Source organism: Sinocyclocheilus grahami, unplaced genomic scaffold (genome assembly GCF_001515645.1).
Source record: "Sinocyclocheilus grahami isolate Dianchi unplaced genomic scaffold, SAMN03320097.WGS_v1.1 scaffold193.1, whole genome shotgun sequence".
Classification (NCBI taxonomy): domain Eukaryota; kingdom Metazoa; phylum Chordata; class Actinopteri; order Cypriniformes; family Cyprinidae; genus Sinocyclocheilus; species Sinocyclocheilus grahami.
In genome coordinates this window covers 1,114,357-1,129,977 of record NW_015505372.1, presented here as the reverse complement: position 1 = coordinate 1,129,977, position 15,621 = coordinate 1,114,357, and the positions used below count along the sequence as shown (strand labels likewise).

Below are 15,621 nucleotides of genomic sequence, written 5' to 3'. Positions count from 1 at the left end.
AGAGAAGCTTAAGGGACGAATCACATCCAGCATTTCGTAGGAGCCGTGGCCAGTGGTTGGAACATTAAGATGTGGAATTCAATATAATATATACTATTTCAGCTTATTTATTTAAATATATCGGTTTTATAGCACTTCTTTATGTCGTGACGAGTAATATAATATAATTAAAGTAAGTATAAGTATAAAGTAATATAAGGTCTTCTATCTCACACAATTGAACATGAAAAAAATATAAAGTGGAAATTGTTTTTTCAGTAAGTGTAGTTAACTAAATACACACACACACACACACACACACACACACACAAAAAACATATAATTTAACTTTTAATTTGTAGCTGTGGTTGTATTAATTGGTAAATCTCCCATCAACGATGTATGTAAAATAAAACTAAAAAAGAAGACTGAGCTCATGAGTGTGGATAATGATCTTTTATACTAATTAATTGATAAAACACATTCATTTATACTTGTATTAATTGTATTAATTTATCATTTTTATTTGATTTATATTTTTAGCATGGGTTTCACTAAGCACTACAGCTTAATGTGTTGGAGCATGCATCTGCATTTATAATATAATTTGATACACAACTATGTATTTAATATTTTTATTTCATGTTTTCTTCATTTGTTTGTTTGTTTGTTTGTTTATTTATATATTAGTAATTATTAGTAATTTGGTTATATCAATTGACAATATATTTAATGAATACAATTTTAAATCTTATATATAATAAATAGTAATATTAGTATTAATATTAATTTTTATTATTATTTGCTTTGGTTATATTAGTGACAACTTATTAATTTGTCATATAAATTCACAAAATATATAATATTTATAACATATATCAATATAAAAAATACAATTTAAAGTTGTATTTAAGTGTTTTCATAGATTTGAGATTTTACCATGTTATTTGTTTATGTATTTACTTTTTCCCACTTTCTCCCAGAAACTGCATTTCATGATTCAGTGAGTAATTGAGTAAGTTTGTCTCCGCTCTGGAGGGTTTTACAGGTTTACAGACTCTTCAGCCTGTTAATCTTCTTTTTTTTCATACTTTTTTCAGCACCTGGAGTGCACACGTTACAGCCCCCATCGTGTCTCGGTGCGTCAACTGTCAGTTTATGATATCATAATTCCTCTTAAACCATGACAAAGTCACTTCCCGCAGACATACTTAATGCATCGTCGATACAGAGACGCAAGAGCAATTCCTGTTTGCATGCGCTCAGTCATTCACCATTGACCAGCTGTCACGAAACAAGCCCTGATGTAATGCCACTTCCTGGAGCTCGGCCACCCTCCTGCTTGCACCGTATCATGTCGTATTGACAGAGTCATCAGTCAGACGCGTTCAACAAAACATGTCAAGACATGTTGCCGATGACCCCCGCACGGCATTAGTGATACTTTGTAGTCACGTCAGAACAATGGAGCTATATTTGGATGAAATTAACTGGACCAGGCACCTGTAGTCCTCAGAAGTGTAGATTGTATTAAGTAACAACTCCGCTGATGGCAATGAGGGTGTTTATTGCGACTCTGGTGATTAAGAGTGTGATGAACAATTAGAAGACAGTTTAATTAGAGTGACGCAGACTGGCATAATGGTAATTGACAGCCCTGTTTTAATTGTCTGTGTGATTTTGGGCTTTGGGATAATTCTAACTGAATAATTTCCTTTGATAATCTCACTCTCGTTTAGTCCAAACAAACCAAGCAGAGAGTGATGTACGTAAGTGTGATCGTGATTCTAACTTCCTGTGCAGTTTTGTTCACACTAGTGAAAAGTAAATAAAAGGCTAATTAAGGGCTAGAAAAGGGGGGTTCAAAGGGAAATTCTAAATTAAACCCAATATACACAAGAATGATTTTACAAACTAACAAAAATTTCGTAAAATAGAACGTCTGTCCCTTGTAGATTTTGCTTTCTGTAAATCTAAACAAAAAAACTTGTTCATTAAAATTATATAATAATTTATTGTATTGTTATTGTATTAATTTATTGTATTGTTAATTAAAATTATTCTAAACAGGTAAACAAATCACTAGTAACCAAACAAGGAATGTTTTCATTCTTAGATAGATAGATAGATAGATAGATAGATAATTTCGTAAAATAGAACGTCTGTCCCTTGTAGATTTTGCTTTCTGTAAATCTAAACAAAAAAACTTGTTCATTAAAATTATATAATAATTTATTGTATTGTTATTGTATTAATTTATTGTATTGTTAATTAAAATTATTCTAAACAGGTAAACAAATCACTAGTAACCAAACAAGGAATGTTTTCATTCTTAGATAGATAGATAGATAGATAGATAGATAGATAGATAGATAGATAGATAGATAGATAGATAGATAGATAGATAGATTTAGATAGATTTTGCCTCAGTATACTCCTAATTTGCTGCTTATTAATAGTTAGTAAGGTAGTTGTTAAGTTTAGGTATTGGGTAGAATTAGGGATGTAGAATATGGTCATGCAGAATATGTGCTTTATACAGTAAGTACTAATAAACAGCCAATATGTTAATGATAGGCATGCTAATAAGCAACTAGTTAATAGTGAGAATTAGTCTCTTTACTAAAGTGTTACCATAATATTTGTATATGGTTTAAGAGGCATTATTTACTCTAAAGCACTGGTTTTATCAGATGTAATTTCTCAGCAATTTCTCCCTGAAGTTTTTAGACTATTAAAGTCATGCACATTTATTTTTGATTTGCCCTTCCGTTGACCCCACTTGGAGGTTGTACTATGATGCAGGGCGTAATGCTCAGTGTAATGGCCCATATGCACAGCTGTGACTCTACCCCAAAATTCAGGAGCTTCAGCTGAGCGATTCCTCGTAGCTTTTAGCTGTCAGTCCACGGAGCATCTAAATAGGCCTGAATACACCTCTGCAGTCTCTCGTCACAATACAGAGCCACTGGGTCTGTCCCAGCGGGGAGCGCAGACACCTCTACCACCCAACAAATCAGCACGCCACAGAGACAACCTTCACAAATCCCATTTCCCACCGACACAATTGATTAGAATAATTTTGGATGTGATTGTCTCTGGGTACTTAGCCATAAAGCTGCAGGCCACAATGAGAGAGGGCACATGAAATTATGTGGATTCATAAGGAAATCTGCTTTGTGTCAGAAACACACACACTCTCTTTCCCTGTCTCTCTCTCTCTCTCTCTCTCTCTTTGGAAGGAAGTGTCTTTCAAAATCGTGGCCATAAATTCAGCAGCTTGAAGAATGCTGATGTAGCAGGCTGCCAGCAAACACTCCCGTCTTTCCAACTGCAGAACAACCCACTGAAGCACAGATATGATTACCTTTTTAAGGAGGCGGCAGTAGGGAAGCTGCACATCTACTGAAATGTTTTCCCAGCAGTTAATTCCCTTACGCACAATGCAAGCCAAGTCAGGTTTAGGTAATTCTGTTTGCTAATAATTTTATGCTTGGAAGAAAAAAAAAAAAAAAAGGCATCTGGCAAAATTTGGTTAACATCAGATTACAAAGTAATACACGGGAAGAACAGGTATTTCATTCTAAAATTGACATTGATTATCACTATGCATTTTTAAATCATTTATTTAGGCAAATGTTTGGAGTGCAGTACTGCATGCATTATGCTATTTTTCTTTATGTGAAAACATACACATTACAAATTTAAAATAATTGTAGGTTGACCTCATTTACCTCTTTCTGTTGTGTTCTTGATTCAATTTATCATCATCAGGTTTTTTTTTCTTCCAGTCAAAAAGAGAAGGTATTTTATGCTGTGTTCTCCTTTGTTTACTGGTTTACTGTATGGCCATTTCAGTGGGCCATACAGTAAATTAATACTTTTATTTACCAAGGACAGGTTAAATTGATCAAAAGTGACACTAAAGACATTTGTAATGTTACAAGATTTTTATTTCAAGTAGATTTTTTTTACCTTCTGTTCAAAGAATCCTGAAAAAAGATAACTGTTTCCACAAAAATATTAAGCAGCTGTTTTCAACATTGATAATAATAAGACCTGTTTCTTGAGCACCAAATCAGCATATTAGAATGATTTATGAAGGATCATGTGACGCTGAAGACTGGAGTAATGCGTTCAGCATTACATAACACATTAATGTCTTTAATAAAAATAATAAATACATTATTTGAAAGTGTTACAGAGACAACATATCTCTGTTTTAATCAATATAATTGCTGATATTATAAATATTATGTCTGTAAACTAGATCTACAATCCAGAAGTTGACATGCTTCAAATAAAATGAAGCATCAAAATATTTTAGTTACAGCTTCTATCAGCTATTTCGACTCATTGCTGACAAATAAAAAAGTGCTAATATTGACAATATGGTAACCAATATTTTATGTGACACTTGTGTCTGTTTTTCTGTCTCTGCGCAGCGGCATCGGGTGCTGAGGATGTGGCCTTGTACGTGGGGATCGTAGCGGTGGCTCTTTGTCTGACTCTGCTGCTGATTGTGCTGGTGCTGGTCTACCGCAGGAAGAAGGAAGGTCTTGATGCAGATGTGGCCGACTCCTCCATCCTCACCACTGGCTTCCAGCCCATGGGCATCAAGCCCACCAAGCCAGGTGTGTGGGCACCGCGTAGGGCAGCCCGCAGCAGTAGGCTATTGTTTCTCTACACTATCCACCCCTCGTCACGGTGTTTCACACCCATCCTTTCATCCCAGTGCCCGTGTTCCTGTGCCACCTGTGGAAATCGCAACTCACAGTCTCGCAATTGTGTTCGTGTGTGTGCGGTGTTTACGTTAAATGGCAATAGTCATAGTTTTGTGTGTCATCTTCACAGTTGCAAACGATTGTGGTGGTTTTACTGAAATCATCTTTGAAGTCATAAGTGAGAGGAGACCTTCACTCGTCCGCCTGCTACCGTGGGAAGTGATTTGGTAATAGTAGCATTAAGCTGATTTCCATTGATCCTCCCACGAATCAAATCTGCCTACTGCTGTGCACTTTTATTTTTACATATGTAAAGTGTTTAACGTGGGGAAAAAAAACGAGAGCGGTTCTGAAATCTCAAAATACGGAGTTGGATTTTGGGGATTTGAACCTGAAAAAAGCCACACAGAAAGTGTAAAAACATTTCAACCATGCTAGGCTTTCTTTAAACTCTGTATGGAATTGACTGTGGCTGTTAAAGAGGAGGAGGAGGCATTGATTTATTTACGAGTGAGTCTCTCTCAGCTCTGAAGGCCTGGCTACATCCATGGATTTGTGCATTTGCACTGAACTTCAATTTGTGTTGTGCACTTTTAACCACTGTGACCTTTCGAATCGTTTTTCACTTGTTTCTCTCTCTCTGTATCTACAGAAAACTCTCATTTGCTCACCATCCAGCCCGATTTGACCAGCACCACCACAAGTTACCAGGGAACGCTGCGTTCTCGCCACGAAGTCACCGGAAAGTTCTCCGTGAGCAACGGCCCCCTCCTGGAGCCTCTTCCTAACGGCTCCCATACGCTGCACAACGGCAAACTACCCAGCGACCCCAATGATTTCATGAACCGCCTGTCCTCTCAGACGTATTTTAAAACGCTACCGAGAGACAACGTAAATACGTCTTACGGAACTTTCAATTTCCTGGGTGGTCGCCTAACCCTCCCTAACACTGGTAAGATTATATGACTGCAAACAGTACAAAATGTTTTTTGTGTTTAGTCAGGAGTGTTGTGAAAGAGCTCTGGAGCTTTGTTAAACTGCAACGTTATTATTCCGACATGGCCCAAAATGGAAAGGTGAAGTGATCCAATTACACGGTAATCCAAGCAGTTTTATGTAAATCGGGACACGAGCGAATGCGAACACCTTCTAAAGAGGTTTTTTTCAAGTAACGAGGCAGAGCGGGCAAAGAAGCGCTTCCATTTATATACTAATGATTGTGTTATGACGATGACGACCGTTTTCCATTTTCACGAAAATAGCTGTAATTGGGGAACATCTTGTTTTATATTTCCCATTCTTATTTTTGAAGGATACCTCACTGCATCTTCTCCGAGCCGAGCCAGTGACTTAGTTGTCAGCTGTGGCACTGTAAGCCGATATGCAGCGTGCGCATTCATAGTGCCTGCAACTCTATCCACTCCAAGGACACCACCAGAGTATATTCAAACCAATTAGTCTCCTTAATCACAGACAGAGGGTTCATCAGGCTGTCACATTATGAATCACTCGCGGTCAAAGAGACAGCTCACGAGGCAGTGGAAATGAAATAACCAGGGCTCCCTCGACTAAGAACATTGGCCTTCAAAATATAATGCCTGATACCTTTTATCCGTGACTATTTTGAGGATGGTTTATGGCTTATGCTGCTTTTGTGAATTCATCTTAAATACAAATATTTTAGCAAAGTTTATTGTGGATTTATTATTATTATTATTGTTGAGTTAGGGGTTGACTACTTGTATAATAATTATATGAGCCTATAATAGTGTATTATTTTATTTTATTTTATTATTTATTTATTTATTTATTATTTTTTGCATGTATATTATCTTCACATTTACATTTTTCACGTTATTTATTTTTTGATTTTAAAAATGTAAAAATTGTAATTAATTATTTGAGATCCAATTCCAGTCAAGTACAGAAATTTAGATAACACTATTTAGGATTTATTATTTCTTTCTTTTACAAGGTATTTTGCAAAAGAAAAAACAATTCTGAAAGTAAATTTACAATACATTTTCTGAAAGTGCACATTGTTTAGTTTCAATTTGTGACTAATTTGAGGATGTTTTATGGCTTATGCTGCTTTTATATTTTCTTCTTAAATATGATTATTTTAGACTAGACAAGTTACACAGCAAAGTTTATTGTGTAGAGTTAGGCGTTGACTCCTTATATAATTATATATTATAGTATATTTATTGTATATACTATAATACTATGTTTTATTTAATTAAAAAAAATGTGTCATCTTCACTGTTACAAATGGCCTAGAGTAACTTATTTTTCTTTTTCTTTTATTTTATTTATTTATTGTAAATAATATATCAAATGTTTTTTTAAATAAATTCACATTTGAATTTACTAAAATTGAATTAATTATTTGAGATCCAATTCCTGTCAAATACAGAAGTTTAGATAAGACTATTTAGGATTTATTATTTCTTACTTTTATTAAGGCATTTTGCGAAAGAAAAAAAACATTTTCTGAAAGTAAATTTACAATACATTTTCTGAAAGTGCACCTTGTTGAATGTTATAGGCAACACATTGACCTATGAAACAATGTAAACTATGATTGTTTGGCTGTTTGCTGAAAAGGTAGAGACTGGATCTCTTGTAACTTTAATCGAATACCCCTGCTTTAGGCACTTCCTGTCACTGTCCACATCTCCAGGGCATAAAGTGAAAGAGTTTTGGAAAGTACACATGCTAGATGACATCTTTGACCTTGACTGTGGATTTGTATGGTGTTAACCACATTTACTTTTGTCACATAGAGGCCCGCTGTGAGCTGTGACAAAAGCAGCATTCAGATGGAACAAATGAGCCTACCTTGTCTCTTTTGTTCCTATTTACATTAGGGATCAGCCTGCTCATCCCGCCAGAGGCCATTCCCAGAGGGAAGATTTATGAGATTTATCTCACCATTCAGAAGAAGGAAGACATGAGGTAGGTCCCTGGAACCAATCTGAGGATCTGCCTCACAAAGAAAGGATGCACAGTTTGAATCATATTTGAAAAAGGCCCGGCATCTCCTCATGCTGGCGTGCATGATTGTGTGTGTGTGTGTGCCGTTTGCTCAGATTTATGACTAATGCTGGCTTGAGATATCAAAAGCTTGTGTGTATGTGTTGTATTGTCTGTTATATGTAAATGAGCCATGGGCTGCAGAGAGGGAAATTTTCTCCTGTTTTAGATTTTCCTGTCGAAGTGAAGCACCAGGTAATGGTCTGGCTATTTTTTGCTCATGCATTCATGGCGTGTTCACGACCAGCTCCCTACAGGGCTTGAATGCAGAGTGTGAAAAGTCAGATCAGAGCACCAGAGCCCTGATTAATAGTAGAACCTCATCTTGTTAAAGGGTCTGCTCTGGGCTTGACATTGGCCATCCATCCAGGCCCTGTTAGTTGAATTCTGACCATGTGCTCCCCCTCTGCCTCCCTCTAGATTGCCCCTGGCTGGGTGTCAGACGTTGCTGAGTTCCGTGGTGAGCTGCGGACCACCCGGTGTGATGCTCACCCGGCCGGTCATCCTCAGTATGGACCATTGCTCTGATGCGTGCCTGGAGAATTGGACCATCCGTCTCAAGAAGCAGTCATATGAGGGAATGTGGGAGGTGTGTATTTATGTCCAGCTATCTAATTTTTTTTAAATAATATATTAATAACTAGTATATCATTTATTTATATATTTTATTTTTCATTAAATATTAATTTTATATAAAATATTAAATTATTTTAAAACTTTATATATTGCCTTATATAATGATTCCATTAAAATATATATATAGAGAGAATTATTATATTTATATTAGAATTATTATATTTATATTTATATACAATCATATATTAAATGACAAAGTATAAGTTAAACAGTACTAAAACTATATGTGTGTGTGTGTGTGTGTGTGTGTGTGTGTGTGTGTGTGTGACATAAATTTGTATAATGACAAAGGTATGACATAGGTATTACAAGGAGAAGGTGACTTTTCAGGACATTACCCCATGTCCCCACTTTTCAAAATGCTTATAAATCACACAGAATGGAGTGTACTGAAAATCTGAAATAGCACAAAGTCTCCTGTAAGTGGTAGGTTTAGGGGTAGGGTTGGTAAAGGGCAATAGAATATACGGTCTGTACAGTATAAAAACCATTACGCCTATGGGATGTCCCCACTTTTCACAAATGTAATCATGTGTGTATGTGTGTGTGTGTGTGTGTGTGTGAGAGAGAGAGTGTATGTGTGTGTGTGTGTGTGTGTGTGTGTGAATATACTTTATTTTTCATTTTTGAATTATTATGTATTCTTTCTTTTAGGGAAAATTGCAATTAAAATCCGCCTGGCTCAAAAATCTGAATGGCACTTAATACATGTAAAATTGCATGTAAAGCGATTATTTAATATAATTTACATAAATGTATTAAAAAATTACTACCATCGTATTGACTTGAAATCTTCACAAATGTACTTGACAAATTTGGTATTTTTACAGTAATTAGTTTTCTATAAATTGCTTTACAGTAGGGAATTAAAATGTGGGGGAGAAATGTATTTGAATATACAGGAATATAATATCATAATGCAAAGAAAAACAAAAAATTACTTGAAAATAGGAACCATTGTCTTTATGCAAAATTTAGTTTTAATTAACATACTACCGATTTTGGGGTGAACATTTCTTGAAATTTTTACCAGATTTACGTACTTAAGTACAAGTTTCTCCTGTGAAGCCATAAATTCCATCAGCCCAATTTATCGTCAATGTGACGATAAATAAAGATTCTGTTTTATATGATTGTGCCTCATTTTAATTTGCTTTGAACTGTATGCAGATGGAATTCATGCTGTACGTTCACCTTTCTTGCCCTTTCCCATCTCTTTCTCTCCCATCATCCTGCTACTGAATTGAATATCTTATGGAGGCAAATGGGCTGTATCGGCATAATCATTTCAAATAGCCTCTCAGACAATAAAGCCCTGAAGTGTCTCCATCAGCGTACTCCTCATTTCACCTATCTCTCATACCTTCACATTTAATCTCCATTTAATTGTATGGATCTTTTCCTCATTCCATCCGATGGCCATCAGCACCCACCTTTAAACTGAGCTGGGGTGAGTCCTTCATTACGCCTGATGGCTTTTCCAAATCTGCTCTGAACCGCATCGGGTCGGTGCGAAATACATCAGGCACAAAGACAAGGAAGAGGAGGAACCTAGGGAGGAAGGGCGGAGGAAGAGAATGAAGGTCTTCTTTCATGTTTGATACTGTGCATAAATTATTCAGGCTCCTTGGTGTGGCAGCAATGGGGCGGCAGTAGAATGAATAGGCCTGTCTTAGATCGAGGGTAGAGCAGCACTTTTAATCATCCCCTGCCCCAAATATAGCCCATCGGCGGCAGGTCGCCATTCTTGGCCAGGTACAGCAGACAAAAGAGGGAAAAAACACAAGGAAGTTTGTCCTGAAAGGAGCCTTGGCAGACAGACTCGCAGCAATTAATTTCTCCAGAGGACACAGATCAGCAAAACGCGAGCAGAAGAGAATGAAATATAGTCTGTGTCGTTATCGAACCGCGGGAGGATTTTTTTTTCTGAGTCATTTTTAAAAAAAAATTATAATGGGAAAAAAAAACCCAGACTTCATTGTGGTCAAATGGAAAACGGCTAGTGCCAATACTAATTTCACTGATGAAGATAGTGGCTTATTTTATTGATTGCTGGATGTAATTTCCTGGCCTGGATCCCGAGGTGCATGACAGTAGGGCCGCCTCTCTGTATTTGATTAGATAATGGTGTGAGCGGGAGAAAAAGAGAAAGACGGTGTGCGAGGAATCTTTCTGATGAGCTTCCTGCAGAAAGTTCTGTCGCCACATATCCCACTTGGCTTTTCTCTAATTAAAGCCACTCTGGGGAGCCATTGTGTGATTGTATCTGACCGGAGACGGTGAGAAAACGGGATGTTTCCTCACAATAGCCTTGGCCTTTGCTAGAGTCACGTTTTCTGACAGAATGCCTTTTCTCGTTTTTCTTTGCACTAGCCTATACGAGGCACACTTGAAGGCATCTCTGATGTCTGTCAGGATTCTTACATCCAATTAAAGTAATTATCTTGCCATGCCCTGACAAGCTCCATATTGCGTATGGCAACCTGTTAATTAGTTTATTCTCCTGGTTATTAGTAGAGAAGCACCTCAAACTGTCAAACTCACTAATTGATTAACACAAAACTGTGGGGTGCAAAATGATGTAAGATTGGTTGTGGCTTTGCAACGGATGAAGTAATGGATATGGCTTAAAATTGGGGGGGGGTAATTATTAAGGGTCTTACTTAATGATTTGAAATTTGAACATACCCCCAAACTTACGTATGAAACTTATCCCATACTGAACATGAACAATACTTTAAATAATACAGATTTTTGTGGAGAAAGTTAAATTAAAATTAGGATCAGTTGGGGGTCATGATTGATTGATTGATTGATTGATTATTATGAGATTATTTATGTATCTTTTTTAGTTGATTAAGACATTATTCAGCAAAGATGCATTAAATTGATCAGACGTGACAGTAAAGACATTTATAATGTTAGAAAAATGTTTTGTTCTTTTGAACCTTCTGTTAATCAAACAATCCTTAATAAGAAGATATGTTTCTTGATCACCAAATCAGCATGTTAGAACGATTTCTGAAGGATCATGTGACACTGAAGACTGTAATGATGTAATGTTGAGTAATGATGCTGGAAATTCAGCTTTGCCATCACAGAAATAAATTACATTTACTTTATTGCAAATTACATTTTATATATGTACATACATATATATTAAGAGTTTGGTTCCAAAATGAGATAAATGCCTTTTTTTTATTATTATTTGAGTTCCCCCCAAAATCTGTATTGCAGCCTATCTGGTCGGTATTGAAAAGTACATTTTTAATTTTACGCAAAATGCGATATTCACCGTGATATTCTGTCATGTTTTCTCCCTATCTTTCCAAACCAAGACAAACGCCAATCTCCCTTCTCTGCAGAATGCAATACATCTGCTCAACCAATCACAACGCACCATTCCACTCATTGTAAACTGTAACTGACAAGCTACACAATATCGTGTTAATAATCGCAGATGAATCGCCTTCAATTATGAATGCGATATTGCGTAGCTTGTCAGTGATGTGTATTGTATCATTTTACAGTGTATCTGTATTGTATTAAATGCCGCTCCATCTGAAAGCACGTGATGGAGATTTACTGTTCACAGAACCGGCTTTACTGACGAGATGCGCATGACAATCACATGCGATTTATCGTGCAGCCCTAAAGAAATGAATAATTTTGACGGCATTGATGAACCCGTGGTGGTTTCTGCAGTGGGGAAGAAATGTAAGCTGTTAATAAGATTAGTATTGACCAAGTTCAACAGTTTCAATATGAAAAATAACTTGTATATTGATTCAATTGATTTATTGCATTTTGGGGAAAAAATAATCTTTTATAATAAATAGTGCTGGGCAACGACAAACATTTTTTTAATCGCGATTAATGGCATTATTTTCTGCAATGAATCGCATTGTTGTGCACAAAATTCAATAATGAATTCAAAAGTAGTGTATTGTGCACTTTTTTCATTTAAAAGTACTGCTATATGAACAAAAGTGCAATAACATTTGGTTTGCAAACACTTTAAACAAATAAGGTGCTTTTTTACAGCAGTATTCCTTTTACATAGTAGCAGTTAAAATATTTATCGTAAATCTCAACTTATAACATTAATGTAATCAAAGCTATTTGCCACTGCCAGGGCATTGACGTTTTTATAGAAAATATTTTATAGTTTGTCATAGAACAACAAGTTATGCTCAGACTCAGAGTCCAGAGCCTCGATTATAACATTATAACAGGCACCTTCCGAGTAGAGACCTGCACTATCACGGGACCCAACGCAACAAAGTGCGGCGCGGGACAACACTTGATGGGTGAGTGCGTGTGCGGGCGGGGTTCGGCCCTGGCTCGGTTGGAAGAGGTGGGCCAGAGCGCGGTTCAGTTGGGCTCGGGCGCGGTGCTCATGTAGTGTCGAAGCGCAGAACTTCTGATACGTACATCATGATTGCGTGAACATTTCTGAGCGGCAAAAGCGATAGATCTGTAAAGCAATATGTTGTGAGAGGGCCGTGTGTTACCACTTCCCAAACGACTCAAAATAATAAACCACAAAGTTAACAAAACGATGAACTCCACTGTGCTGAGCGAGAGCGCTTCTCTGCTGTCTTCACTAAGTTGCTGCAGTCTTAGGTCCACACCATATGCTCTCATTGGTGGACAATTATTTTAACGCGATAATAACGCGTTAACTTGCCCAGCCCTAATAATAAATCTTTGAAAATCAAAATCTGGATTTGAATTTTTTATGTTATTATAACCTAAAGATGCTATGTGAAAGTTTGAAACAGATAATAGTGGTTTTCATCTTGCCACTTTCTGGATTTATAGCGTTTTGGAACCAAACTCTTCATATATTTATATTTATTTATATATTATGTATAACAGTTATTTTAAATTATAATAATATTTCACAGTATTGTTTTTTTTTTTTTGCATTTTTGATCAAATAAATGTAACCTTGGTGAGCATAAAAGACTCAAAAACATTTAATAAATCCCCAGACTTTTGAATAATATTGTACATTGAAGCAGCAACTTAAGACATATCTAGGGATTAGAATATCACAGAGACCTAAGCCAGTAAAGTCACCTAAAAATACAAAGAAACACCTAGCTTTGTGGCAGAGAGTTTTTCAACTGGCAGCTACACCTATTTTATTTAGAAAATGCAGAAATACCCTTTACAATCCACAAAAAAATTTAATGCATAAAAGTATTCATTCATTCATTAAATTTTATTTTTTATTAATTTATATTCATTTTAATTGCTCCTATTCCTGTATTTAACTTTTGGTATTTTCACATAAGAAGTAAATCTGAGCTGTAGAAATTTCAGAAGATTTATTCCCTGCTTGTAAGCAGAAGAACAGTAAGCCCTGATCACTTCAACATTCAGGATGAACTCCTGCTATTAGTGTCTCATTAGAGCACAGAACACAGCTCATTATGCAGATCTTTCAGTTTCTGCTCAGCCAGATCGCTTCACTATATCTAAAATCTGACACGGAACATCCTCAGGGCAAGAGCTGACCATCTCTCCAATAACTCCACTGACACAGCCGCTCTCTGCCTTCCCCTCTGATCCTTGTGTCATTGTCTCATTGGCTCCTCAGGATGTACTTCAGCTTGGTGAGGAAGTGGTATCGGAGCCGTACTACTGCCAGCTGGAGGCGGAGACGTGCCGGGTGTTCACTGAGCAGCTGGGCCGCTTTGCTCTGGTCGGGGAGTCCCTCAGCATGGCTGCTTCTAAACGCTTAAAACTGCTGCTGTTTGCTCCCGCCTACTGCTCTACACTGGAGTACAACATCCGCGTCTACTGCATGGACGACACACAGGACCTGCTAAAGGTGAGGCCTTTGATTCAGAATATACAGTAGCTATACTTATGCCAATTACCCAGCCAACAAAAATATGCTGTATGTTTTGCTAATGTTGCCATTAGGTTTCTTGGTTTTGTTACTGTTAAGGAAACATTCAATTTTATCATTTTGCAAACATTATGGGAATGTTAATATTAGATGTTCTCTGAACATTCGCAAGCAAACATATTTGAAAAATGTTAGACGAATGCCCAACAAAAAAAAGTTTCTGAAAAAACCTTCCATGAAAGATGCATAAATGACTTTTTTGTGCTAACGTTTTAAGAACCAGATAACTTTGAACGAACATTCCATTTATGTTACTGGAAGAATGTTTGTTCATATCTTTGAGAGAACCTTGCCAATACATTATGAGAATGTTTACCTAGTTTTGTCTTCTCTCTCGCTCAATGCCAGTCCTCTTGAACCCTGCTGAAAGAACAAACTTAGACCAGTTTGATAGGAGTAGTTCATCCAGTTAACTCATTTACTCACCCTCATGTTGTTTCTAATTTTCTAAGGAGAAAATTAGAGGATGTTTTTAATGTCAGTTTAATGGTTTCATGGAAAAGAGCATGAAAAGAGTCTATGAATGTTTTGTTTTATGTGAAAGAAAGAGTCAGACCTGTTCAGAACAATTTGTAAATTGTATGATGACAGAATTTTCATTGTTGGGAGAACTAGCCATTTAATTGCTGGTTAACCAAAGATGTATTGCTGTTTAAGCTAGAAAAATAAATAATAACAATAAAATAAGATGAAATGAAATAAAATAAAATGCTGATCACTAGTCATGCATTTTTCTTTTTCTTTTTTATATGTTCCTTTTTCTTTTTTTCTTCTTTCATCAGACAATCAAATTTTGTTTTCAGTTCCTTCTGGCTTACACTTATTTTTCTTTCGCTCCCGCTCCTAAAAGATCAGGAATAATCAAGAGCTAATGCCAAAGAAGCCTCCCTCGAGGAGCACGTCTGAGCAGACTGTTAAGATTTAATTTGCATGCTTAATTAGTAAATGAAAAGGAGAGACTCTCTGGCCGTGGCCCCTGAGCTCCGCTCGACTCTCACTGTCAAAGTAAGAGGGTCCGTTCCCTGCTCTGCCCACTCCAACCTCTGAGAGCCTGCCAGAAAAGATGACCTGCCCTACCCAAAGCTGCCTGCTGGGCCCCACTAGGGTGGGCTGTCGGGGGAAAGAGATTACGAAAGAGATGCCAGGAATTTGCCCGTTTTGTTTAAAATGAGCTCTTAGCCATGCAAAGATGAGAAGTGCTCCTGTGTATGATGGATGTGAGCACCTCCCCTCCAATTCTATCCAAAGGGTTCATGAGAAGGCTGACTGTTCTGTCGTTTTAAAGTGAAGTGTTGAAGTGGTGATTTGTTGCCCCCCCCCCCC

The 15,621-nt window shown here is 36.8% G+C and overlaps 1 protein-coding gene across 1 annotated transcript in view; it reads left to right on the top strand.

The window, feature by feature from the left end:
- The window catches only part of LOC107594947 (netrin receptor UNC5A-like), a 116,368-nt gene that overhangs the window by 67,578 nt on the left and 33,169 nt on the right, over positions 1 to 15,621 (top strand). Inside the window, exons 8-12 of the mRNA XM_016285178.1 lie at positions 4,425 to 4,646; positions 5,356 to 5,655; positions 7,574 to 7,661; positions 8,160 to 8,328; positions 13,984 to 14,217. Coding sequence (XP_016140664.1) covers positions 4,425 to 4,646; positions 5,356 to 5,655; positions 7,574 to 7,661; positions 8,160 to 8,328; positions 13,984 to 14,217 — 1,013 coding nt within the window. The remainder of the gene's footprint in view (positions 1 to 4,424; positions 4,647 to 5,355; positions 5,656 to 7,573; positions 7,662 to 8,159; positions 8,329 to 13,983; positions 14,218 to 15,621) is intronic.